This window comes from Gambusia affinis, linkage group LG22, assembly GCF_019740435.1.
Source record: "Gambusia affinis linkage group LG22, SWU_Gaff_1.0, whole genome shotgun sequence".
Taxonomy (NCBI): Eukaryota; Metazoa; Chordata; class Actinopteri; order Cyprinodontiformes; family Poeciliidae; genus Gambusia; species Gambusia affinis.
Genome location: NC_057889.1, coordinates 3,731,991 through 3,758,020, shown reverse-complemented (window position 1 = coordinate 3,758,020; position 26,030 = coordinate 3,731,991). Strand labels below are relative to the sequence as shown.

Here is a 26,030-nt window from a genome sequence, read left to right as displayed (position 1 = left end):
TACAGCTGCTCATAAAATTACATCATGTAAAAATGATCTTCAGTAAATCAACGGCGCCAGCTTGTGGCCTTCAGCTCTAATGAGTCGTCGGTCTGGTGGTCACCAGTTTGCACCACGGATCTTAAACCGGGTTCTGGACTCTGTGTTCTGGAGCCAAGTCCTGCTGAAAAATTTAATTTCCATAAAGTTGGTCAGCAGCACGAAGTACTGGTAGGTGCATTGACCTTTGACCTCAGAAAACACAGTGGACCAACAGCACCAGATGACATGGCATCAAACCATCACTGACTGTGGAAACTTTGACTAGACCTCGAGCAACACGGATTCTGCCGCTCTGCTCTTCCTCCAGACTCTGAGAGAAAATGAAGAATTCAGAGAATCCAGAGAACAGAGCAGCAGTTTGTGTTCAATCCAGGTGAGACGTTTGTTTCTGGTTCAGATCTGACCTGAGGAATGCGACAGCTGCTACCTGTGTGTGTGTGTGTGTGTGTGTGTGTGTGTGTGTGTGTGTGTGTGTGTGTGTGTGTGTGTGTGTGTGTGTGTGTGTGTGTGTGTGTGTGTGTGTGTGTGTGTGTGGCTCCTGACTCCAGCTGCAGGCTTCTCTCTGAATCTCCCTGATATTTTAAACGGTTTCTTTCCCTTCACCTCAATGAAGGTCTCTGAACTTTGAACAGCTTCTTTAGCAAAGGTCGTCTTCTGGACAGCCGTCAGGTCAGCAGTCATGTGACCTGCAGATCTGAACTTAGAGACAATTTAAAACTGTTTGCACTAAATTAATAATCTGATTAGTGTGGAGCATCAGAGGTCTTCAATTCTAAATCTGTCCACAATATTCTAATTTTCTGAGATATGTAATTTGTAGTTTTTATTTGTTGTCAGTAATAATCAAACAGTAAAAGACAAAAACATTTAAAATAATTCAGTCTGTATGTAGTGAATGAACATAATATAAATGTTTTACTTTGTGAAACATTTAAATCAACTTTTTATGATATTCTAATTTTATCACGAGCACCTGAAAGTGAATCACTTTGTCTAAGTGAATCGGTTCGTCTAAGTGAATCAGTTCATCTGCCGCCGTTTCCTCCTCAGAAATCGGATCCCGTCGTTCTGGATCTTTCTGTTGGCTGCCAGATGTTCAATCCGTCCAGATGTGATCTATAAATAAACAGGAGAACGGCGACACAATACAAATATTAAAAACAGGATTAAAATGATTCCTTTCATGTCGGAGCTGCAGCATCGGTGAGACAGGAAGCAGAGATCGGCTCACTTCCTGTGAACGCTCACAGGAGGATCGCTGCTTCAGTCAGGAGCACACGGCTTCCCGCTGCAAGTTGGAGCTGCACTGCTGATTTAAATGTTTTGCAGTTTAACATTCAGATCACAGCAGCTGGTCACATGACCCATCGGAGACCAGAGGCTGATCAGGAACTGATCAATGATCAGTAATCATTGATCAGGAGAACAGGAGGATCCAGTGTTTCTGACTCCAGGTAGGCAGGCGGTTCGGGTCCAGTTGGGTTTCTGTCCTAATGGCGGTTCTGTAACATATTCTCCAAACTGAGGTGGAACCAGAACCGGGTCAGAACCTGTAACCAGGTAACTAGGTGATCAGTTAGTCTGTCCTAGAGGAGAGCTTTGATCTCAGAGAGCAGCTTACCCTTCCTCCTCATCTTCATCCTCTTCCTCTTCCTCCTTCTCATCTTCCTCCTTCTCCTCTTCCTCCTCCTTCTCCTCCTCTTCTTCTTCCTCCTCCTTCTCCTCTTCCTCCTCTTTCTCCTCCTCTTCTTCCTCCTCCTCCTCCTCTTCCTCCTTCTCATCTTCCTCCTCTTCTTCTTCCTCGTCCTCCTCCTCTTCCTCCTCCTCCTCTTCCTCTCTCTCCTAGTTTCAGGATCCCCCGGTACTCCCCCCCCGCCCCCTCCTCAATCTGTTTCTGTTTTCCGCTGGAGCGGCGGGAGCGGCAGAGCGATGCTGACGGCGCGGCAGGATGTCTCTCACCTCTTCGTTGTCCTGGTTCCGGACTTTCCGAACTCTCCGAACCTTCCTGGTCGTGCAGCTTTTCCTGGGTCCGGGGTGCCACCTCCACCCGCAGCCCTGCCACCTCCTGGCGCAGATCGGACACGCAGTGCGCGTCGGTGCGCTCCTGCCGGCGCAACGGGAGGCTCGTCTCCAGGTCCAGGCGGCGCTGAGCCGCACGGCGGCCGCTCTGAGCCGGGACCGGAACCGGGACCAGGATCCGGACCCCGAGCGGGTGAACTTCCTGCCCTACAACCTGAGCGTGGAGCTGGTGTCCCGGCAGCTGGCCGCCGCGGACCCGGAGTCCCTCATCCGGTGCGCGTGCCAGCGCGTGCTGGAGCGCGGAGTTTCCGCCGCGCTCGCCTTCCCGCAGAGCCGCGAGGAGCTGCTGCAAGTGGATCTGCTTGCCGCCGCGCTGCGCGTGCCCGTCGTCAGCCTCATCGAGCACGCGGAGCCGCTGCGCACGCAGGTAAGAAGCGCATGTTTACCTGGGCGCGTGCACGCTCACTTGTTCCGTCCCTCCTCCGGTCAAGGTTCGGCTCTTCCGCTGTGACCTTGACCTGGTTCCGTCTGAGGGACGCGGGTTGCAGCGCGCACGCACGTGCTCTCTGTCTGTTGATTAAAGATTCTGAACCGAACCGAACTTTGAAGTTTTATTCTCAGCCTTAAAGAGTTTGAACACATTGATCTGTGCCGATGGGTTCAAAGGTCACCTGGTGTCATCATAAGGTAGAGTTGTGTATCATCCGTGTTGTCATGGTAGCCAATCTTATGGGGGAGCAGGGCCGGCCCAAGCCTCCATGGGGCCCACAACAGAGTCTGGTTTTGGGGCCCCTATAGTCCTGACAATATTTCCTGACTGCAACCAACAGATGATCCGGTGATTCACACAGCCGTGTATCAGTGAACGTCTAGAGGTCATTCAGGAAGGTTTCCATCAGATCTTTTACTCTGGAGGAGAAGAGTAAAAACAAATCGACCTCCTCTTCACCTCCCTCTTCCTTCACTCCAGCCCTAAATGTTCAACCGAGCTGCGCTGGACTAGCACCGTTCGTTCGCAGAAAAATAAAAATCAGGAAATTATTTTAAAAAACTGTTTCTGAAAACCCACAATGGCGGTCCAAATTGCAAAATAACACAGTAACAACAGTAATAAACAACATATGGTAGAGACCTCAAACGGACTTTAACACTAACTTTCTACAAAACTCCAACATATGTGGAAAATTTCTTTACTGAGTTGAATGAACTTCTATCTCTCGTATGTATTAATTATGATTGTTTAATAATTGTTGGTGATTTTAACGTTCATGTTGACAAACCCCAAGACAGAGGGGCTAAAAAGCTCTAATATCTTAGAGACTTTTGGTCGAACACAACATGTCAAACAAGCAACACACTCAAGGACACACACTGGACCTGGTTATCAGTCAGGGTGTGAATATTTCCAATGTCTCTGTAACTGATGTCGCCCTGTCGCATCACTTCCTGTTATCTTTGAAAGTTGTTTATCCTTTAATCCACTTGGACAAACAGCAACCATCACAAAACGTTCTTCACTGAAAACACAGCAGAAACATTTCATCAAATCTACTCTTCTTCCTCACCCTTAAGCTGTAATGACGTAGATAAGTTGGTAAATGATTTTCAGTCTAAAGTTTCAGATTTCATTGATTCCATTGCCCCAATTAAAATGAAGGTTGTGTCTGGTAAGAAGAAATCTCCATGGAGAAATGCACAAACAGTTCGATCTGCAAGACAACTCTGCCGTAGGGCAGAACGAAGTAAAACTCAACTTCACATTCATTATGACATCTATAAAGAAAAACTACATTACTATCATTTAACACTCAAACATGCAAGACAGGCTTTCTTTGCAGATGTCATAAACAAAAACATTAACAATGCTCCAGCTTTATTTGCAACAGTTGACAGACTCACAAACCCTCCTATCACGTTACCACCTGAATTTCAGTCTATTGCCGCCTGCAACCAGTTTTCCAGTTTCTTTTCAGAGAAAATTCAAAAAATCAGAGGATTAATCTGCACATCCTCTATAAAGTCAGAACCAACACTGAACCCAAACAAAACAAATACAGGAAAAATGACCCAATTTCAACTACTTAATTATAAAACCCTAGAGGAAATTATAAGTCAACTCAGCTCCAGTTCCTGCTGTCTGGATGTTCTACCCTCACATTTCTTTAAGAAAGGTCTGCCTGTTGTTGCTATTGATCTGATCCAAACAGTAACTCATTGCTCTCATCAGGTGTTTTCCCCCAGGCTTTGAAAACGGCAGTAATCAAACCACTGATAAAAAAGAACAATCTAGACAAATCACTACTGCAGAATTACAGGCCGACCTCTGACCTCTGACCTCCCATTCATCACCAAAGTTATTGAAAAAGTTGTATGTAAACAGTTAAATAGCTTCCTAACGATAACCAACTGCTTTGACTCCTTCCAATCTGGTTTCCGGTCTCACCACAGCACAGAAACTGCCCTCGTAAAAGTGTTCAATGACATCCATATAAATACGGACTGTGGGAGAACCACAGTGCTGGTTCTGTTGGACCTCAGTGCAGCTTTTGACACTGTTGACCATGACATATTACTGAATGGACTGGAGAGTTGGGTCGGACTCTCCGGTCCAGTGCTTAACTGGTTTGAATCGTACATAAAGAACAGGGATTTCTTTGTTTCAATTGGAAACTTCTCATCAAAGAGGTCAAAGGTCACATGTGGGGTACCCCAAGGTTCAATCCTAGGACCCTCTTATTCAATATCTATATGCTTCCACTAGCTCAGGTTATAACAGGAAATAATATCAGCTACCATAACTATGCAGATGACACACAGATTTACATTACGATGTCACCAGGAGACTCAGAACCCATCCAATCACTGAACAGATGCTTAGAACAGATAAATGTGTGGATGTGCCAAAACTTCCTCCAGCTGAACAAAAACAAAACTGAAGTTATTATTTTTGGACCTAAAGAGGAACGATCTATAGTTATAGATCTAGAGTTATAGATCTAGAGTTATAGATCTAGAGTCATAGATCTAGAGTTATAGATCTAGAGTCAGTGCACAGCTTCAGTTATTACAACTAAAAATCAGCGATCAGGCCAGAAACCTGGGAGTAGTGATGGACTCTGACCTGAACCTTCAGAGCCACATAAAGACAGTTACAAAGACGACCTTCTATCACCTGAAGAACATTTCCAGGATTAAAGGACTAATGTCTCAGCCAGATCTAGAGAAACTCATCCATGCGTTTATCTTCAGTCGTATTGATTATTGTAACGGCGTCTTCACAGGTCTGTCCAACAAATCAATCAAACAGCTGCAGCTGATCCAGAATGCTGCTGCTGGAGTTCTCACTAAAACCAGGAAGATAGAGCACATAACACCAGTTTTAAAGTCCCTCCACTGGCTCCCTGTAGCTCAAAGAATAGACTTTAAAATACTGTTGTTAGTTTATAAATCACTGAATGGTTTAGCACCACAATACATTAAAGATCTGCTGTTGTTTTATCAACCTTCCAGAACCTCTTAGGTTCTGGTTCTGGTTCTGCTCTGCATCCCCAGAACCAGAACCAAACGAGGAGAAGCAGCATTTAGCATCTATGCACCAAAAATCTGGAACAAACTTCCAGAAAACTGTAAAACAGCTGAAACACTGACTTCCTTTAAATCTCAACTAAAAACCCACTTGTTTAGAGTTGTATTCGAAACGTAATCAATTGCAAATTTATTGATGTTGTGTTTTTATTGTTGATTCTATGTTGCATTGTATTTTGTGTTTGATTTGATGTAAAGCACTTTGAAATGCCTTGCTGCTGAAATGTGCTATACGAATAAAGTTTGATTTGATTTTGATTTGACCTCAACATGAACAACATCCACACAGAAAAACAAACTTTCCTCTGACTTACCCACAGCAGCAAGCGGAGGATCTAGGAGGGCTGGGATGAACTACGGAAGCCCAGGAGACACAAACGAGGCAGAGCTCAGAAAGGCAAAAACAACAAACAAAAATAACTGAAAAAGATCACATTCACAACTTCTCAATATAAAATGAATTAGAAATAATTTAAAAATTGACATTTGTAACTCTGTTACACCTGCTTCACTTGTTATGATATTGGCACTTTATGCACGGATCATATAGGACACGTGTGTCAGCAGCCATCTTCTTAACTTTGGGGGATCGGGGATCGGCCGATCTTTTCCCCTGGTCTGATCTTCCTCAGTCCGCTGCTGTTTGACCACCAGGTTAACAACATTCACTCCACTGTTGCCAACTCGCTGACTTTCTTGCTACATTTAGCAACATTTCAGACAAAGAAATTGGTGTCGGTCAAAATCCAAATCAGCAGGTCAGGATTTTTAAAAATCGGTAACCAGGAATCGACCAGAAAACTCCAATCGGTGCCGCTCTACACACTTATTCATGAGATTCTTTGAATAAATTAATTTATCTTAGGTGTAATTACAATAGTTAAAATGTCATCTATACTGGGTGAGTCTTTCTCATCTGAGAATGTGGACCGCACCGGTCCATTAGGAAGCATCGTTAGCAGATCAGTGATCAAACATTATTTCCACATTATATGTAAATAATAAATGATCAGCAGCTAACAGCTTATAGTATTGATTTAGGGTTAGCCTGATGTGAAAACATTTTGCAAAGTCAAACATCGAGAAGTTTTAATTATTGTTCTCAAACCTTATCAAACACGCTGTTGTGAAGCCAAAACAACCTCAGAAACATTTCAGAAACATTTCGGACCAACCTGGAGAATCGACTCATTTAAAGTTAAAACTCGTTAAAGAACATTGTAGCTTAAATGTTTGGCTGTTGAACTGGACCGTTCATGTCGCTACCAAGCTACGTTTCTATTAGTAATAAACATTACCAACACTTTAAAACCAGGGTGGAACTGGTTGTCTGTAGGTCCAGTCTGTTGGTGGGACCCAGCCCTTCAGGAAGTTTCACCTGTGTATTGAAACAATCCTTTATTTAGACTTCTTTTTATTCTTTTCTCTCTTCCTGAAGTTTTTTTCTGACATTGTTTCGATAACTTTTCTTCCACCTGAGCTCAGCAGATCATATTACTGTGCCGTGCAGTACCAACTGCGGCCACCAGGGAGCTCTAAGAGCAATTTATTTTAATGTTTTCCTTTTTCTCTAATATAACAAAGATTTCTACATACATTATCAAATATATTATTGTTAAAAAAAGGGGCCCAGCCGCCCTAAGTGGCCGCTTAGCTTGCTTATGCCTTGGGCCGGCATCTGCATGTAGATATTGAATCAGAGGTGTCCTAGGATGGAGCCTTGTGACCTCTGACCTCTTCCATGAGAGGATTCCTATTGAAACAAACAAATTCCAGTTCTTTATGTTGGACTGGAACCAGTACAGGCAGAACCCTGTCCTACTGGAACAGTAACTGACTGCCTCAGAACCCGTCAGTTAGCAGAACCATCAGTTATGGACCCGGAGCTCGGCTGGGTTTTGGAGGAGATGGAAACCCAGCAGCAGATCCTCCTCTGACTGGCTGGGAAAATGAAAAACCAGTTTTAGGAGTGGCCTAGTCAAAGTCTTGATTTAAATCCTACTGAGATGTTGCAGCCTGACCTTAAGTAGGTTGTTCTCCCAGTTCAGAGAGGGTCAAAGGTCATCTACAGGATGATAGAGACAGGGCTTAGGGTGTGAATACTTTTTCACGTGGAACCAGTTAAATGATGGAGGAGAATCACTTCCTATGGTTTTTCAGAATAAAAGCCTGAGCGTGGTGATGGGATTAACTCTGCAGGGATTTTCATTTCCATTCCGGAACAATCTCATTAAATCCCCGCAGGATTCCTCAGATGTTCCTCCATCAGCGCACAGCAGAACCAGAACCGGGTCAGAGCCGGGTCCGGAAGATGACACACATTAATAATAACAACAACAGCAATAATAATAATAATAATAATAATAGTTCAGATTGAGCCAATAAATAAAGAAAAGTTCTGACCTCACCTGAGAGGGTCCAGTTCAATCCTTCAGTCTGTACTGGTGGGATGAGACTGTGTTCTCTGGTTTGGCCTCTGTCAGAGTGGAGCTCAGCGGGTCAGAACCAAAACTCTGGTACCAAACTATCCAGAAGACCAGTGGTGGCGGTTCCGACCCATTTTATTGAAACAGGCTCCAATTGGCTCTCTGCTCTCTTTCTGAGCCTCAGAACCTCCAGCTGAGCCATCTGGACCCGACGGTACCAGAACCTCCAGTTGGCTTGGTTCTGTGGTTTCAGTGAGCAGAACCGAGCTGAACCCCACTGAATCAGAAGTTTCTCCTCAGACTTTATTTGAGCCGCTTTGGACCTTTGGAAGGAAACCAGAACTCTGACCCAGACGGAACCGGGTCCAAATCTTGTTAGCAATCTTAACAAGTTCATAAGAGCCGAGACCTCAGCTGAAAATACAGCTGATCAGACTGATCCCAGACCAGCTGGAGACAGATTAGTAAACACACACACACACACACACACACACACACATACACACCCTCATTCACTCAGAGGGCTGTGATGATACAGTTTGTAATAAATTCAGTCCCATTCTGCGTCATTTGGAGATTATAGTTCACACAGAGTGAGCGTGCGCGGTGAGCGTGGCGTGAGTGGCGCGTGATGGCGTCGCGCGGTGAGCGTGCGCCCACCGCGTGCGCTGTGCTGCCTGCAGGCTCTCAGACGTCAGCAGCAGATGAAACGTGTGAAAGCTTCAGAGTTTCGCTGAAGCGAAGCAGCAGAATCTGATTCCTACAGAAAGTCTGAATAACAAAGCGAATTTCATCTTCAGATCCATTTGCTCCTGATTTCACCTGAACTCACCTGGTCCATGAAAACTGCTGTTACCATAGTTACTGTTGCTTTAACACTTTAACTGTCATCATCATGGAGCTGCAGCAGGAAAAACAAGCGGTTCTCTCCGGTTGTCTGAGGAATCGTCTCTGACGCAACAAGACGAAACTGTTCCTGGAGTCTCTCAAAAAGAAAGCATTCCCTAAAGTATACGTCAGTGCACTGTAGTGCATTTCCCCAAGGGTACATTTACTAGCAGTATGCTGTACTTTCTTGGGATTAAAATTTAACTTTGAGTTGATAAAAGTATCATTTGAAGTGTATTTAAAATGTGTTTCCATGTATTCTGTATTCACTTGAACTAAAACTAAAAGCTTACTTTTCATTTTAGAAAGGACACTCAGAAGTATACTGAAAGTAACATCTGTGGGTCCAACGTCTGTAGGCTGTTTTCCTGGAGGATTTCCAGACGGGTTTGGTGTTTTCATGGTTCTGAAGTGTTTGGGTTGAATGTGGGCCAGACTCAGAACAGTTCTGGTATTAGTCAGACTAGGGATGGAATCCCGGCTGTGAATGTGTCCAGTTTCCATTACGCACCAATCGGTTTGGGTTTTAGTCAAATCAAGTCCTACAGACACAGACAGGAAGTGACATCACAAAGACGGTCTGATCAGCTTCTCTGAACTCTGAGTTTATTCAGGTCAAAGGAAAAAATCTGAGAAAGAGGAAGAGGAGTAGGAGGTACAGTTTGACATCCATCTGTCAGAACGTTGTCACAGTGATGGTAGATCTGTCCTACGTCGCCATGGCAACAGAGACAGGCAGATGTGTGATGTTTCCTATGTCACATGATGGGTCAGATCCGGTCCTGTTGGAGTTCAGGTCGGGCTTGGGTTGGAATGTGCAGTTGTTGAACCCAGGTTCTGTTAGGTTCTGTCAGAACCACGAGCCTTTAAAGGTTCCTGTGATCAGAACCTACTACCATTATTTGCCTGGATCCATGAAACAGAACCAAACCAAACATTGTCCCGTACAAGCCTTCATTCATTCTAAGCCGAAGTTTTGTGTTCTTCTGGGTTTGGTTCTGGTGAAGAGAAATGGAGTGAGTATGGTGGGTTCTGGCGCTCCGGATCAGACATCAGGAACTTTCTGGAGTGGAGATCATGGCTCTGTTAGGATCATAAACCACGTGTTGGCTGTTCTTGGAACATTGCAGAACCAAAAGTATCCCATAATGCCGAGCTCTGACAGGCCGATGGTCTAATCTGAATGGAAAACAATTCTGGTGTAAGAACAAAAGATAAAGGATGGATACTTTTACCTTTGTAGTTTGCTACTGTCAACAGAAAAACTCTTTCACATCAGGTAGAAAGTTTGCGTATATTTATAACTTTCATTTTTGTACTTCCTAATTTGTGCATAAAATATGACACCGCACATTTTCTGTGTGTACATGCGCTCTATAAATGAGGCCCCTGACCTCTACCAACGACGCCTCGCCTCCAGACTCTTCACTCTTCACTGAGTCCGACAGTCTGGGTCACCTGGAGGTTTCCTCCAAGTTCTGCTGAAGTTTCACCAGAACATTACTTGGTCCAGTCTTTCGGTGTCAGAGCTGACTGCATCATACCAGTCCGATCCCTGGCTGCTGGTCAGGACTTCAACAGCCTCATTTTCCACTTCACAATGTTTGGGGTCAGGAAAGGTCAGATCCTAGACCTGTGCTGAGGTTCCTCCATCTCCAGAGCTCCTGCCTGCAGAAATCTGCAAACTCACTTGGTTGGTGCGTGATGTAGAACCAGTGGACTTGTTAGGACCGCTGGTTCTGGTTGTTGAAGAACAATCACCTGCAGCTTAGGGGTGGAGTCAGCAGGAAGCAGGTGACTCAATGACATCACCAGGTGCTGCCATCTTTATTAGCTGGTGGAACTTTGAATGGTTTTGGTTTCACTGTGTTCTCAGATTAATCTGCCCAGTTTGGGTCTCAGTGTCCAGGATTGGTCCAGATCTGAACAGAACATCAGAAACAGTTTTGTGGATATAAACGTTTTACTGACCTATTTCCAGATCCAATGAGGCCCGTCAAGTTCTAACTTGGTTCTCCTGATGCGTCTGGTCTCCACAGAACCGGTTCCACCTGCAGATGGTGACAGGGTTTCCAGAATCTGTGCTGTCTGATCTGTTGCTGGCGGTTCTGCGGCGGTCCGGTTGGAGGGAAGGGACTGTGGTTCTGTGCCGAGGCTGGGAGGAGGCGGGTGGCCTCCTGCGGTTCCTGGACTCGCAGACCTCTGGTCCTTGGGACGGATCAGTCACCTGGCACCTGCAGGCGCTGCTGAACCTGACCCAGTCGGCCCATGACGACACTCAGATCCACGACTTCCTGTCCCGACATTTCAGACGGAACCAGCCTCCGCCTGCGGCGGTGCTGCTGTTTGGAGCAGACCCCGAGTGCACGGCGGCGGTGCTGCGCAGCGCCCAGGACCTCGGGCTGACCCTACCCCTGGTCCACTGGGTTCTGGGCCAGCCACTCAGTCCCGACGTGCTCCACACCTTCGGCCTGCCGCTCGGCCTGCTGGCCTACGGAGAGGTGGACAGGAAGCCGCTCGACTTCTACATCAGAGACGCCCTGCAGCTGATCACCAGAGCTGTCGCCGCGGCGACCGTGGTAAGACCAGACCTGGCTCTGGTCCAGAACACGGTGAGCTGCCACGACACACCAGAGGCACCAACAGCAGGGTGGTACCTGTCCAGGTGAGACACCGTCTGTCAAGGGTCAGAGGTCACGGTTAGACCAGTTGGACCCGGCTGGGTTTCCTAATAAATCCAATTTCTCTGTGAACTCATCATCCAAACTTTTTTTTTTGTTCATCTATCAATTAATTTTTGTATTTGTTTTCCTTAAAAAAATTAAAAAATCAATTTTCACCAAAAAAACTTTTTCTTCATCCCATAAAATGAAAACAAGGATTTTTACTCAGAAAAATTTGAATCGTTTATAGAAAGTGCCTGTCATGAATTGGTGATGTGGTGGTGAGGCAGGCAGGACGCAGCAGAACCAAGGTATAAATGAAATGACGATTTAATGGTGAGAAATATCCAAAGATCCAAAACAGTCCAAACTACCAGGCAGCAGGGCTGAGCAGAAGCAAAGGCTCAACACCTGTAGAAACTGGTGATACGAAGGACGAAGAGACCAGCTCCACAGACGTGACACAGACGTAAACGCAGTTTAGACGAGGACCGGACGAGAAACAAAGGACACAGGTGGGGTTAAATACACGGAGGGTAATCACAGAAACGAGACACACCTGGGAAACAATCAAGGGGAGACAGAACAACACGGAGACTCGGAAACCCAGAACAACTCAAAGTAAACACACAGAGAAAAACAGATCACAACAGGGCCACTTCCAGCTGACAGGGTTTGATCTTCTGGAGTCGACACAGAACCTCGCAGAGCATCTGGAGAACGTTTACTTATTTTATTATTACTGTTTTGTAATAATCTCAAAAGCTGGAATCAGAACATTAGATGCTACATTTAAAAGGATCCAGGACTAGTGGAACATGTTGGCCTAAATATGTTGGAATTTTCCTATTACTTCTGACCGGAGCTTTGGACCTTTAGATGCTCTGCACAGCAGCTCATGTTGCTGGAGAAGCGTGCGGTACCTACCGCGGCCACCAGGGGCCCCAAGAGCAATTTATTAATTTTTTCTTTTTATCAATAAAATTATGATTTCTACATGCATTATCAAATATATATTATTGTTAAAACAAATCATTCATAGTGAAATTGTATGTTTTTTAGGGCCCTAAGCGGCTGCTTAGTTTGCTTCTGCCTCAGGCCGGCCCTGCAGGTGATCGTTACTTTAACGTGCTATAAATAAATGTCGTGCTGCCGCTGAGAAAGGCAGAGCTGGACGTCCTTTGAGATACTAACAGGGTACTGACATCACCACGGTCAGACCCATGGAGGTCGGGTGTCGGTGGTAAAGTTCGGTGTGGCTGTTATCACCACACCAGACTCTACAGAACAGCTGATGATGCCGAACCGGACAGAGCTATCGTACTTCGGACCACACAGTCCGACCAGGTGAGTCTCATTCATTGTTTCATTGTGAACCTGAAGGCAGCAGCAGCTCCTACGGCCAACTCTTCCTCTTCCTGTTTGCTCCTCATCTTCACCTCTTGTTATTTCTAGTTCTGATCGGTTTCAATGCACTTCGGTTCAAATTAAAAAGTTTTAATAACGTTACTCATCACTGTTGTAGCTGGAGGAGCCAGGCAGTTGGACCATTACACGTCTTTTACCCAGAATGCTTTGCAGCGTGAACAACATGGCGATGTTCTGTGGCAATATTTTATTAAAATTTATAAATACTAAATAACCTGCAGTATTATGACTGTATTGTTGTTTTTTTACATCTAAAATAAATATTTCCCAAATAATGTATCTTTATGACTAGTTGTGGATTCCTTTAATGTCAGGCTTCATTAACCAAATGAAAATCAAGATTTCAGACACTGAGATGCTCCGTTGGGGCTCCACAGATTACCGTTAGGCTAACGCTTGCTTAGCATAGAATGGAGTTTTAGCTTTAGAAGCTAACAGAAAATGTTTTGGCTGTTGATGGATTTGTTTATTTTTCTTTCTTTTTTGTGTGTCGTTTTCTGTAAGTGTTCAACGTTGGAATGAACAACATAAATTTAAAAGTGAAATCTTTTAGATTAGGCGCCTCAAAGCTGCTTTTATTTCTATTCTCTTTGAAATTGAAATTGTTATTTTGCAAAACATTGCTCTTTTGGCCCGTTCTTATTAATATATGATATTTTTGTTGGGATGTTTAATTCTGAAGTGAAAAGTCATCATCAATGGAGCCTGATTCCGATTTGCCATGGCAACCACTGAAATAGGGATGCAAGGTTGGCTGCAGCACGAAGTTTTAAAGAAAACATCTGATTCAGCTGATAAAATCTGACTTGGTTTTCTAGCACAGAGCAGTGGACTGATTCAAATGTTTAATTCATATAAAGTTTGAAAACAGAAGTTAAGACTTGGTTTATTTCCTGTTTGCTTTGTTGGTACTGAGCCTGGTTCTGGTTCTGCTGGAGGTTCCTTCCTGCTAAAGCAGAGTTTTTCCTTATCACTGTTGCCCCCTGCTGGTCAGGAGGAGTGATTAATGTGAATAATGATCGGAGCTTGATGCTGTGGTTGAAAACTGGATCAGGAGGAAGAATCAGTTTGTTTTTAAAATTCTATCAGACGTTGCTGTGAAACAATTGAAGCTCATGAAAATGTAAAGAGATTATTGTTTCTCCAGCCAGAGGTATTTTTACATGCTTCACTCTGGAGGGCCTCATATCCTTAATGACTCTGTTAATGCCAACAAAATGTCAGGAAGTAGAGTTCAGAGTGTTCTGCAGAGTGTGTTACCCCGAGGCGTTCAGCAGCATTAATAATATTATTAATAACATACCCTGATATGCTAACAAACTGATTTAATCTGCTTTTAAAAGGAAGGGATGGTGGCTGGGTCTTTCCTGGCTGCTGGTCTGAGTTTGCAGGATTTCTCAGCTGTTTTTCTCCTCCTGCAGGTTCCTGGCCAACACCTCCTTCTCTGGACTAACGGGTCTGGTTGGCGTTGACCAGAAGCGCTCTCTGGTTCTGACCTCGCAGCGGTTCCACATCTGGAGCCTGCGGCGTGACGCGCTGGGTCAGCCGGCCTGGGTGACAGTGGGCAGCTGGGAGGATGGCCAGCTACAGGTGGAGGACCAGGAGGTGTGGCGGGGGCCCAAACCCCGGCGCCGGGCCGAGGTCGAGGCGGACGTGGGGGGCCGCTGGAGGCCAGGGGACGCCTGTGGCGGGGACCCGGGTCCGGTGGTGACCCTGGTGGAGCATCCCTTTGTGTTCACGCGGGACGTGGACGACGATAGCAGCTGCCCCGCCGGCCAGTTCTGCCTGGACGCCGGCACCAACAGCTCAGAGACTCTGGAGCGCTACTTCTGGGAGGTGGCGGCCGGGAACGGCAGCTCACTGCCTCTGGAGTACAGGAAGTGTTGCTATGGTTACTGCATCGACCTGCTGGAGAAACTGGCTGAGGACCTGGGCTTCCACTTTGACCTCTACATCGTCGGAGATGGAAAGTACGGAGGCGTGGAAGGCGGCCGCTGGACGGGGCTGGTGGGCGACCTGCTGAGCGGCCTGGCCGACATGGCCGTCACCTCCTTCAGCATCAACTCCGCCCGCAGCCGTGTCATCGACTTCACCTCGCCCTTCTTCTCCACAAGCCTGGGCATCCTGGTGCGGAGCAAGGACACGGCGGCCCCTATCGGAGCCTTCATGTGGCCCCTGCACTGGTCCATGTGGGTGGGCATCTTCCTGGCACTCCACATCACCGCGCGCTCTTCCTCACCCTGTACACAGTGGAAGAGTCCGTTTGGGATGACGCCTCACGGTCGCAACAGGGTCAGGGTGTTCTCCTACTCCTCGGCTCTGAATCTGTGCTACGCCATCTTGTTTGGGCGAACGGTGTCGTCCAAGACGCCAAAGTGCTGGACCGGCCGCTTCCTGATGAACCTGTGGGCCATCTTCTGCCTACTGGTGCTATCCAGCTACACCGCCAACCTGGCAGCCGTCATGGTGGGGGAGAAGACCTTTGAGGAGGTCTCTGGGATCCACGATGCCAAGGTGAGAGAGCAGCTTCATGCTGCAGTGAGTCTGGACCAGAGGAAAGGTGCAGGGAAGAATCAGAACCAGCAGAAGGACTGGACTGGACTGATTACCACTCAGTGTTTGATCAGGAGGCTGATCTGATCATTTCAATCAGATCTGCAGACTTGTTATCTGTTCAGTGGAACAACAGCAGATTCAGTTTGCTCTGTGGATCACCTGCTCTGCTCTAATTACTTTTTAATTCTGCAGCTGACTGAAGCATGAAACACACTGCTGGGTGTTTGTGCAGCCGGCGCTGCTGGGAGCTCAAAGGGCTTTAATTGGACCGTCCATCTGTGTGAGATGAGCTTTTATCTTTTAATGTACAGAGGCTGAAGCTCTGCAGCTCAACATTTTCTGTCTCCTCAAACCTTCCCACGTTTGGAGAATTTCCGTCTTCATCAGACTTTGGTAGAAACAGACCTGAGAGAGAAACAGAATCTGCTTCACACTGACTCTTAGAGAAGTAGTGACTCACGGCATTCCTTAGGAATAATGTCAAAATTAGAAACATCCTGTCCTGGAGTGATGATCCATGCATTTGTTACTTCTGGTCTTGACTACTGTAACTCTTTACTATCGGGAACTTCACAGTTGACAGCTAAAAGCTTTCTGCTCCATTAGAGACCTGATGTTCCTCACAGAACCCTTCAGTACCAGGCTGCTGGTTCTAGCAGTAGAATGGGAGGAAGATCCGTTAGACATCAGGCTCCTTCATCTAAGGCAGAGCTTCTCAATTCCAGTCCTCAGCCCTGCTCTGCATGTTTTAGATGTACCTCTACTCCAGAGCAGCTGATTCAAATGATTGAAATGACCATCAAGTGCTGCAGGAGCCTGATAATCACCCATAGATTCAATCCAGGTGTGTGGCAGAAGGGAAACACCTACAACATGCAGGGCGGGGGGCCTGAGGACCGGAATTGAGAAACACTGGTCTAAGGGAAGTTATGAATGAAACTGTATTGTAATTAAATGGCCTAGAAGGGGGGCGACATGAGAACATCTAACCAGCAGGATTGCTGCAATCAATGACACAAAGCTAGTGATTGTCTGCTGTCGCCCCCTTCTGGTCCATTAGGAGTGAACGCTGCAGGTCAACGACTCAGTTCTCTGCTCGGTTTACTTTCACAAAAAGCTTTTATGCTCATTTAAATCATTAACTGAATTTTATTGATAACTTGGATCAACTGGAATAGATAAAATCTGTCTGGATGACAGATCTATAAACATCAGACTAGATGTTTCTAGATCTGATGGTTTAGGAATAAGTTTCTGGGCGAGGTTGTAGATTCTCAGTCATCCATGACATCACAATCTCAAGAGGTCAACTGGACTAGGGAAGAGAAGAAGTTATTTCAGCCTCTCATCCAAAAAGTGAAATATCTTCAGGAAACGAGAGAAAGTCCAGCTAACTGTTTTGAAGCTAGCACATGTTGCCTAGCAGGAAGAAGGTCTTGGGTTAGAATCAGCGCTTCGGTCCATCTGCATGTTCTCCCTGTGGATGTACGGGTTCTCTCCAGGTACTCTGGTTCTGGTTGTTTCTTAATGTTTTTCCTCCCCCTGGTACGTTGTGTAACTCAAAATTCCCAAACGTTGATTCAAAGTCAGCAGACTTTAAACAGCAGATTTCTTCTTCATTGGTGTGTCCAGCTGCACCATCCATCGCAGGGCTTCCGCTTTGGGACGGTGAGAGAGAGCAGCGCTGAAGATTACATGAAGAAGAGCTTCCCAGAAATGCACGAGTACATGCGGCGCTTCAACGAACCGACAACGCCTGAAGGAGTCGCCACCCTAAAGTAAGAATGCAGAGTCCAACAGGAAGTTCCACTCTGGTTCTGATAGATCTGGAACCTCCTCTGTCTGCTTCTGGTGCTCAAACAAACTTCTAATGATCAGTCTCCATGGTAACCTGGACTAACCGTGTCCATCTGTCCTGAAGGACAGATCCTCCTCAGCTCGATGCCTTCATCATGGACAAGGCCCTGCTGGACTACGAAGTTTCCATTGATGCCGAGTGTAAACTGGCAACAGTTGGGAAACCCTTTGCCATCGAAGGTCAGTGTCTCAGTTTCCTGGTCCTGTCTCTGTGGGAGACAATCCTCCGGTTTCTAGGTGTGTCTCTTGTCCATAATGCCTCAGTCAATTGACTGAATGTCCTCCTCAGTGTCCAGGCAGGTTCTCCTGCTAATGGACAGAGTTTTGGACACGTTGTCTTGAAACAGAGGCACAGGACAGTGGAGGACAGGAGCTGTCCACACGCAGTCCAGAACTCACGTCCAACAAGTTGTTTTTTTTTTTTTCATTTATGTTATGGAATTTTATCTTTGCCAAGTTGCTGTCTTCACATTCATTTTCTTTTTTTTTTGCTGCGCATCTTTTATTTGTTCATCAGGAGATCATACATATATTGATATTACATACGTTTTACAAAGCTTACATAATTTTTTGTTTTCTTTTTTAGTTTTTTTTCCCTTCCTTCTTCCTTCTCTCCTTTCCCCCTTCTTTTCCTCTTCCCTTCCCTTTCCCCGTAGCGAACATAATTCCCTGTATTGACATAACAAAAACGAGACCAAATAAGTATAATTACATAAAAAAAGAATACATTAACAACCAAAAAATAAATAAATTAATTAAAATAAATAATAAATAAAAAATAGGGGTGGCTTGGAGGGAGGTTTGGACGGCATTGAGAAGCTAAGAGGCAACAACATTTCACTAAATTATTCTGTAAATTTAAGTCACGACACGATGGGTCAGTCACATCAATCTATATATTATAAAGGCAGAGATTTTATGAATGTCATAAGAGGTGCCCACTTTTGAGTAAATTTTGCTGAATTACCTTTTACTGTTAATAGAATCTTTTCTATCCTTAAACCTGATCTAACAGTATTAAGCCATTGAGAAGTAGATGGAGGTATAGGAGATTTCCAGCAGAGTAAAATGCAGCGTCTGGCAAGCAGAGAACAGAAAGCCAAGAGCTCCCCCTGCAGGCCGACAGATTAATTCTGGATTCCAAAAACCCCTGAGAGTGTGGAAAAGACAGTCCCAACATTTTTGTAAACTCGGGCAAAAGAAAAACATACGACTTAAGTTGCAGGGAGAGGTCCGGCACCGGTCACACTGGTCCAAAATCGAAGGAAAAACTTTAGAAAGACGGGATTTTGAGAAGTGGACTCTGTTTATCACTTTAAACTGTACAAGCTGTAACCTGGCACATGGAGTGCTTTGGCGTATACTGAGAATAACTTTATCCCACCATGAATCAGACAGTTCAACACCCAATTCACGTTCCCAAAGAGTTCTGGATTTACCCGATGAGTCGGGATCAATTCCCATAAGCTTTCCATATATATTAGAAAGGGTGATTTCAGATTGGGTTTCAAAACTAGTAGGTCGACCCATAGTGGGTCAACAGGAAGAGTTGGAAAATTTGGGAACAACGAAGAAACACAATGTCTAATTTGGAAACGGCATTTTATTAGAGGGAGACATAAATTTAAAATGGGACCTAAATTGTGACCAGATCTTAAGTGTAGAGAGCACTATAGGATTTGTAATAACAGAGGGAAGTTTAATTGGTAGTGATGAATAGATAATTGAGGCAGGTGGAAAAGATGTAGATATCGATTGAATTTCAAGTTTACCTTCACATTCATTTTCAACCTTAAATGAACCAAGAAAACGAACTGAAGAATCTGTTTCTTCAATTCATGTTCTGTAATCAGTTCATTCAAAGTCTCAAAATAACCATGGAAACAAACGTTTCCGTCTGTCTCCGACAGGTTATGGCATCGGACTCCCCCAGAACTCTCCGCTGAGCTCCAACCTGTCCGAGTTCATCAGCAGGTACAAGTCCGACGGCTACATGGACCTGCTGCACGACAAGTGGTACAAGGTGGTTCCCTGTGGGAACCGAGTGTTCGCCGTGACCGAGGTCAGTCTGAGCAGGGTTAGGGTTAATTGTTTGAGTATTTGATGTATTGGTGCTGTGTGGGAGACTGAACTACAATTTCCCTGAGGATGAATAAAGTATCTATTTATCTATAAGGAAGAGTAGCTGTTGTCATGGAGACAGCTAATGGGGATCCAAATAAACAGATTTTTGTTTACCTGTGTAGGGATCAACACGTTTGTTGACCCTCATGCATGGTGCGTTTAGTGTCCTACTGCATGGTGAGGGTTAGGGGTTACCGACTTGACACCGCCCCCTGCAGGCTGACTGGGAAACTGCTGTCTGTGTCAGACTCTGCAGATGGGCATCAGTCACTTCTCTGGACTCTTCGTGTTGCTGTGCGTCGGAGTGGGCGGAGCTCTGCTGACCCTCGCAGGTGAACACGGGTTTTACCAACTCATCCTGCCGCACATACGGCGCCGGCAGAACCTGAAGTACTGGCTGCACACGTCCCAGGTGAGTCATGATGTCACCTCAGAGAAGAACTTCATGTTCCTTGAACGGAGAACTGAGTTCCTGATTTCTTTCCCACAGAAGATCCACCGAGCGTTGAATCTGACGTACGACGATGTGAAGAGGCAGCGGGCCGAGAGGGAGAAAAGGTTCTGGCTCTGATGGGACCCAGAATAAAATCATAAACATTTTTAAGAATTTTAAAATTTATCTGCATACTTTTAAGCCTGCTTAACAAACACATATCTTTGGAACCTATATTAATATATTTTGTCCTTTTATACTAATAACTGACTTTATATTTTTGACTTTCTTATTTGGTTGAACTTTATATTTATATTTTAGTTTGTATTTAGTTTCATTTTTTTGTTGTTCTTTTTACTTTATCTCCATGTTTTTGTGTCAGTTTTAATCTGAACTGAGCAGAAAATGTTATAGATCAGTAAATGAAGAGAATAAAATCTGCCTGTTTCTGTTTAGCTGTAACCTGGAGAAGACCCAGGCAGGGCAGGGCCCCGCGAGTCCCTGGGTACCCCCGGGACCCTCAGTACCCACTGCCGCTGCCAGGTGGGACGACGAGTCCAGGAAGGAAACTCCAGCTGCTGCAGATGCTCGAGACTTCAAGCGAGTTCACTTCAGTCTGGAGACCCTGAACACACGGCGCCTGCTGGCCCGCCTGGCGGTCTCAGAGGCGAAGGGGGGCGGGGCTAAGGGTGACAGGGCGGGACCCATGAAACCAGGGGCGGGGCCAAGCAGCCGGCTATGTGAGAATGGGGGACCGGCAGCTTCATTGGCCAGTCTGGTGCTCTCACTGCCCTCCTCTTCCTCTGTGAGGACCAATGCCCCGCCCCTTCCTGGTGTTACTCCTCCCATTCCAATAATATCCCAACCCCTTCCTGATGCAACCCCGCCCGTTCCCGATACGGCTACGCCCCTTCCGGTGGTGGCCACGCCCCTTCCTGCAGAATTGGCGGCGCTGCAGCAGCAGATTGATCAGATGCGGGAGAAGCTGAGGGCTGCGTTGGCTCGCCGGGCGGACATCCAGACCTCCCTAGCCAAGCCTGTTTCTATGGCAACCACCAGCCCACCTCCAGTTTTGGTGACTTCTACAGGGATCCCGTCCCCCACCTTACCTGCCATCACCATGGCAACAAGTCTATCTCCAAACAGGAAGAGTGTGATGACCATGACAGCCCCCCCTCACAGGGTGCTATCCAAAGTCCCGCCCCTCCGCAGCAGGCTGTCCAATCAGCGGAGGTGATGCCTTTGCTTGACTTCCTGTGGACAGACATTCGGACTGAGAGACAACAGATTTTATTTTTAAAACCAGAACAAACGTGAACGCAGCCTCCATCATGACATTCCTCAGTGGCGCCCTCTGGTGGTCCACCCCACCTGTTGACATACCCATTGCGTTGAATTTAGGATTTTATGAATATTTTTTCTTTTTTCAGACCTGGTGTGAAGCTGTTGTTGTAGGAACCTTTGTGTAAATGAGAACCAACCATTTCAGGCAGAATGAACTGGAAGAGTCGAGGCATCGGCCCTGAAGAACTCGGCATTGAAATTCTTTTTAGATTTGGTTGATAAATGTTTAAATATGCAAACATTTGTTACTACAGGTCAGATTTTTATTGTTCTATCTTTTAGTTTCAATAAAATCTACATTTGATTTTGGTGGCTTTTATCTTCCACTGATTTGCCTACCTGGCTGACTTATCCTGATTACCTGGCAGATGTTCCCAAACATCAGGAGAAGACTGCCACCATAAACGTTGCAGGTTTTACTGAGACATTAAGTTTTCTAGTCTAGTCAATTGGTCAAATAACCTGCAGAACAAACTATTGTTAGGAATCAGGCATCGCACCAATTTTTGGCTTGTGTGATTATTAATAATTAGGATCAATAATTTAATGTCAACAAAATTACTAATGAGATGATTTCTTTAAGTTTAACTGAGGCACCAATTTGGAATCATTAGTCGAACATGCCAGTCTCTCATGGAGTGAATTCAACGCTATCGGAAAGCTAACTCTGACTTAGCAGGAAGGACTCAGACACTCAAACCTGAATTTTTTTTTAAAGCTACAGCACAACTTTACGCCAGTTGTGCCACCATGGGCCCACGGTACCAGTCCACGTGGACCAATTGGTACTAGGCCACGCAAGAAATAATTAAATATGTCCGTTCTATGTATACACCGATACGGTAGGCAGTTTGGGATTAAGTGCTTTGCCCAGAGGAACATCAACATGTGGCAGGAGGAAACTGGAATCGAACCTACAACCTTCCAAATGCAAGAAGACTACTCTACCAAAGAGCCACAGATTGGACATATTCAAAAACACCACCAAGTAACACACCTCACACTGCAAGACATTGTAAGATTATCGTAAAGTAAAAATCAGGGCATAAAAAGGGCTTTAGTTGGAACGGCAAAATGCAGAAGCATTATCTGACGGTCTCCCTCCTCCTCCCTCTGGGCCGCAGCAAAATTGCCAAGTCTTGACCGGTCCGTGGTAATAAAAAGGTTGGGGACCACCGCACCGAAATGGGTTTTCTCCGCAGAGTGTCTGGGCTCTCCCTTAGAGAGAGAAGCTCAGTCATCTGGGAGGGACTCAGAGTAGAGCCGCTGCTCCTCCACGTCGAGAGGGGCCAGTTGAGGTGGCTCGGGCATCTGGTCAGGATGCCTCCTGGACGCCTCCCTGGTGAGGTGTTCCGGGCATGTCCCACCGGGAGGAGACCCCGGGGAAGACCCAGGACACGCTGGAGGGACAATGTCTCTCTGCTGGCCTGGGAACGCCTTGGGATTCCTCCGGAGGAGCTGGAAGAAGAGACTGGAGAGGGAAGTCTGGGCCTCCCTTCTGAAGCTGCTACCCCATGACCCGACCCCGGATAAGCGGAAGAAGATCGATGGATACTTTTTAACTCTTATTGTAGAAGAAGACATTAAATCAACATATATTGTGTTTTACTTGTGTTTTTTAAATCCTGGGTTACACCTGCATTGTTGGCAGCCAGAGAAACACGAGGACGTCCTCACCTCCCGGGCCAACAACCAACACAAACACAAATATAAGACATGAAACTGCACACTTACCTCATGAAAACGCACACGTTTCATACATGAGACCAGAGGATTGATGGTGGATGTCCGCAGATGCCACTTCCATGCCACTGAGCCACACAGAAGCACAGAAAAACAACCCTCTCAGCTATGTGAAACGGAACCACAAAATGAACAGATGCATCCTGGGTAATGTACTTCTAAACAAACAGACGGACTTTTAACACGTCCCACCATCCAACCAATCATCCAACCTTCACCCAATAAATGCTTCCAAATCATATGATACACAAATAATCATTAGCCATAACTACTAGTTCAACCAATATTGAACATGTTTTCCTGGGTGGGATCCATGGAAGGGGCAGTTTACCTGAGAGAGGCAGGCAGCAGCACCACGAAGGCGGAGAAGTTATAGGGCTGAAAAAATAGCAGTACAAAGCCAACAATGTCTTGACTGGGTCCTGCTGATGTGACCAAATCAAAGCACGAGAAACCACAGATGTTAATGATTACATGACTGTCTGTCACCTGGCCAGGTGTGATGAAGTCCATGTAGTCCCCAGTGTCATGAGCCACAAACAGTGAGTTTTTACCTTTCTCTGCAAGTAGAAAGATTTCTTGATTATTGGTCAAAACAAATTAATGAGATGTAAGAGATTAGATAATAGCCCATCTCTCCTAGTGCTGACTCTACTCGTTTATACAGGTTTCCCTCAATCAATGGCTTCTTGGTACCAGCTTCTTTTTCAGAACCTACTTCTCTTGGGTTCCAAGTGTGACCTCTGTGGATCTGGTGGCTTCTCTCAGTGTGACAATGAATGACAGGAGCTCAAGCTGGCATCAGTTGTTTCCTTTAATTCTCCATCTGTATTTCACACATGGGCATCGAGGTAAAGTCAGTCTCTAGCATAAAACACACTCCTCAACAGTGATCCTCGTGGCTCGGAGGTTTACCCATAATACAGTAATTAAAATAAAATCATTTAAAATTACAGTGATCGCATAGTGGATTTAGTTTACACTAAAGGAACAACCAGCGAGTGTCATTTTTTAAAGAAAGTAAAGCAATTAACTAAAATGCTCTGATAAATAAAATAAAATGCTGACATTTTATTTACTGTATGCCATTTTTATATTTTAGTTTATATAAACTTGTATCTTGAAAAACCAAAAACACAAATGAACCTATCTTCATATAAAACTGTTAAAATAAAACTCAGCCTTATATTAACCATCTGCTACAAGATTTAGTAAAACATACCTGTATTTCACACATGGACATCGAGGTAAGTCAGTCTCTAGCATAAAACAGGCTCCTGCAAGGAGCAGCCATAATGTTAATATGTGGGAAATTCCCGCCACACTTTCTCACGAACTAAACATTTCTAAAACGCAACAAAAACAATATAAGAGCAAAACAGTGTGACCTACATAAAACATATTTCAATAATATGCAAAAAAAAAAAAAACATAAACATATTTTATATATAATATTTCTTTATCACATTGCAGAGACACGTTACCTCGACAGTGATCCTCGTGGCTCTGAGGATTACCCATAATACCCTGCTCTTTCTAGGGTGAATGTAATACTCCGTTACACCAGCAGATGGTGCATTTTAGCAGGATTTAATCTGAACCATTTTAACTATGTTACACAAGCATGCAGAATGAAGCAGAAAACGCAACGACTGACCAGAAATTAAATTCACTGCTTGTATCACTAAAGTGGCTCATATTCTCCTGTATCTCGCTGCCTGAGGACTTTCCTGGGTCTTTTCTTTTGCATTATACCAAAAGCCACATACTGAGCAGAAAGTTTATCACAGATTCCTTTGTTTTTGTGTTGAGTTAATATCACATCTCACTATTTTCCAGACTTTGGGTGCCACACTACATGTTGGACCCAGCCACTACCCCATAGTTGCGCACCATGGCTGATGCGCAACTATGGTGGAAAACCACCTGAACCGTGGAGTTCAGCTGAGCTGTAGAGGTGCTAGTGGAAAAAACTCAGATCAGACAGGTCTCACAACAAGATCAATCGAGTTTTTCACCAAGATGTGAGAGAAAATGTTTCCTAACATACCAGAGACACAAAAAAATCAGGGACAGTTTTACATTCTACCCTGTTTCACCTTGGAAAACACAAATTGCAATATAGCGGGAAAAAATCCTGTCCAGGTGAGCTTTACTGACCTGGGAGCAGCTGGCAGTGAGGCAGCTGGAGTTTGGATAAGGTTCCAGTCAGCAGAGTGAAGCAGAAAAAGGGACTAGCTGCTCTCAGACCTTTATTGGAAAGGGAGTCAGGAAAAGTGAGGGTGTTCACCCCGACGTCAAGAACTAGTAGTAGACCTGAGTAGCTTGACCAAAACACAGAGTGAGAAAGAAGTGATTGAGAGTTGTGCTTCGGTTTTTCCATTTGCTGTGGATCATAGCACTAAATTAATAATACCTACATTCAGGGCCGGACCAAGGTATAAGCAAATTAAGCAACCGCTTAGGGCCCCAAGGCCACGTAGGGGAGGATTCTTTTTTCTTATAGTAACAATTTCTCTGTCTTTAAAATATCAAACGCACACAATTTCACTATGAATGATTTGTTTTAACAATAATATATATTTGATAATGATGTAGAAATCATAATTTTATTGATAAAAAAAACAAATTTTATAAATTGCTCTTGGGGCCCCCTGGTGGCCACGGTAGGTACCGCACGCTTCTCCAGCAACATGTATGACTAAAATGACAGCAGCTTTTCTGCTGCCTGGTGGCGGTTCAGAGCGAACAGCGGGGAAGAGCTGCAGGTGTATTTATACAGGTGAGCGGATAGACTGAACGCTGCGCATTAGATAATTTGCATAAATGTAGCTTTACGATGAACCGGAACATTTATTTTATATCCTCCTGGTGTCAACAAATGGGTAGCGGAGCGCGCGTATCTGGTAAATGTTTCTGTGT

At 45.2% G+C, this 26,030-nt stretch overlaps 2 protein-coding genes and 1 long non-coding RNA gene across 4 annotated transcripts in view; 1 reads left to right on the top strand and 2 right to left on the bottom strand.

The window, feature by feature from the left end:
- The window catches only part of LOC122825071, a 25,736-nt gene extending 18,750 nt beyond the window's left edge, over positions 1–6,986 (bottom strand). The window contains exons 1-3 of the mRNA XM_044106142.1: positions 6,945–6,986; positions 5,961–6,000; positions 1,016–1,158 (exon numbers count right to left, since the gene is read on the bottom strand). The gene's annotated coding sequence lies outside the window, so the exon portion shown is untranslated. The remainder of the gene's footprint in view (positions 1–1,015; positions 1,159–5,960; positions 6,001–6,944) is intronic.
- Positions 1,921–22,133, top strand: LOC122825069 (glutamate receptor ionotropic, NMDA 3B-like). 2 transcript variants are annotated; one of them, XM_044106139.1, is made up of 9 exons: positions 1,921–2,488; positions 11,000–11,625; positions 14,473–15,565; positions 17,240–17,385; positions 17,529–17,644; positions 19,375–19,526; positions 19,836–20,000; positions 20,079–20,146; positions 20,478–22,133. In XM_044106139.1, exons 1-9 carry the CDS (start codon positions 1,991–1,993, stop codon positions 21,256–21,258), a joined length of 3,645 nt encoding a protein of 1,214 aa, XP_043962074.1. In that variant the 5' UTR covers positions 1,921–1,990; the 3' UTR covers positions 21,259–22,133. The 2 variants fall into 2 exon arrangements, with proteins under 2 accessions (XP_043962074.1, XP_043962073.1); XM_044106138.1 differs by having other exon boundaries at positions 19,836–20,146.
- LOC122825075 lies at positions 20,504–26,030 on the bottom strand. Its single transcript, XR_006369577.1, has 4 exons — positions 23,827–26,030; positions 23,598–23,668; positions 23,440–23,486; positions 20,504–23,176 (listed from the first exon to the last, which is right to left on the bottom strand). It is a non-coding gene; the product is annotated as an uncharacterized LOC122825075 (long non-coding RNA).

Coding starts and splice junctions, on each gene's coding strand:
- LOC122825069 (XM_044106138.1), top strand. CDS start 1,991: ATGTCTCTCACCTCTTCGTTGTCCTGGTTCCGGACTTTCCGAACTCTC. Junction 15,566..17,239: donor CTGGGATCCACGATGCCAAG/GTGAGAGAGCAG, acceptor TGGTGTGTCCAG/CTGCACCATCCATCGCAGGG. Junction 20,147..20,477: donor CGGGCCGAGAGGGAGAAAAG/GTTCTGGCTCTG, acceptor GTTTCTGTTTAG/CTGTAACCTGGAGAAGACCC.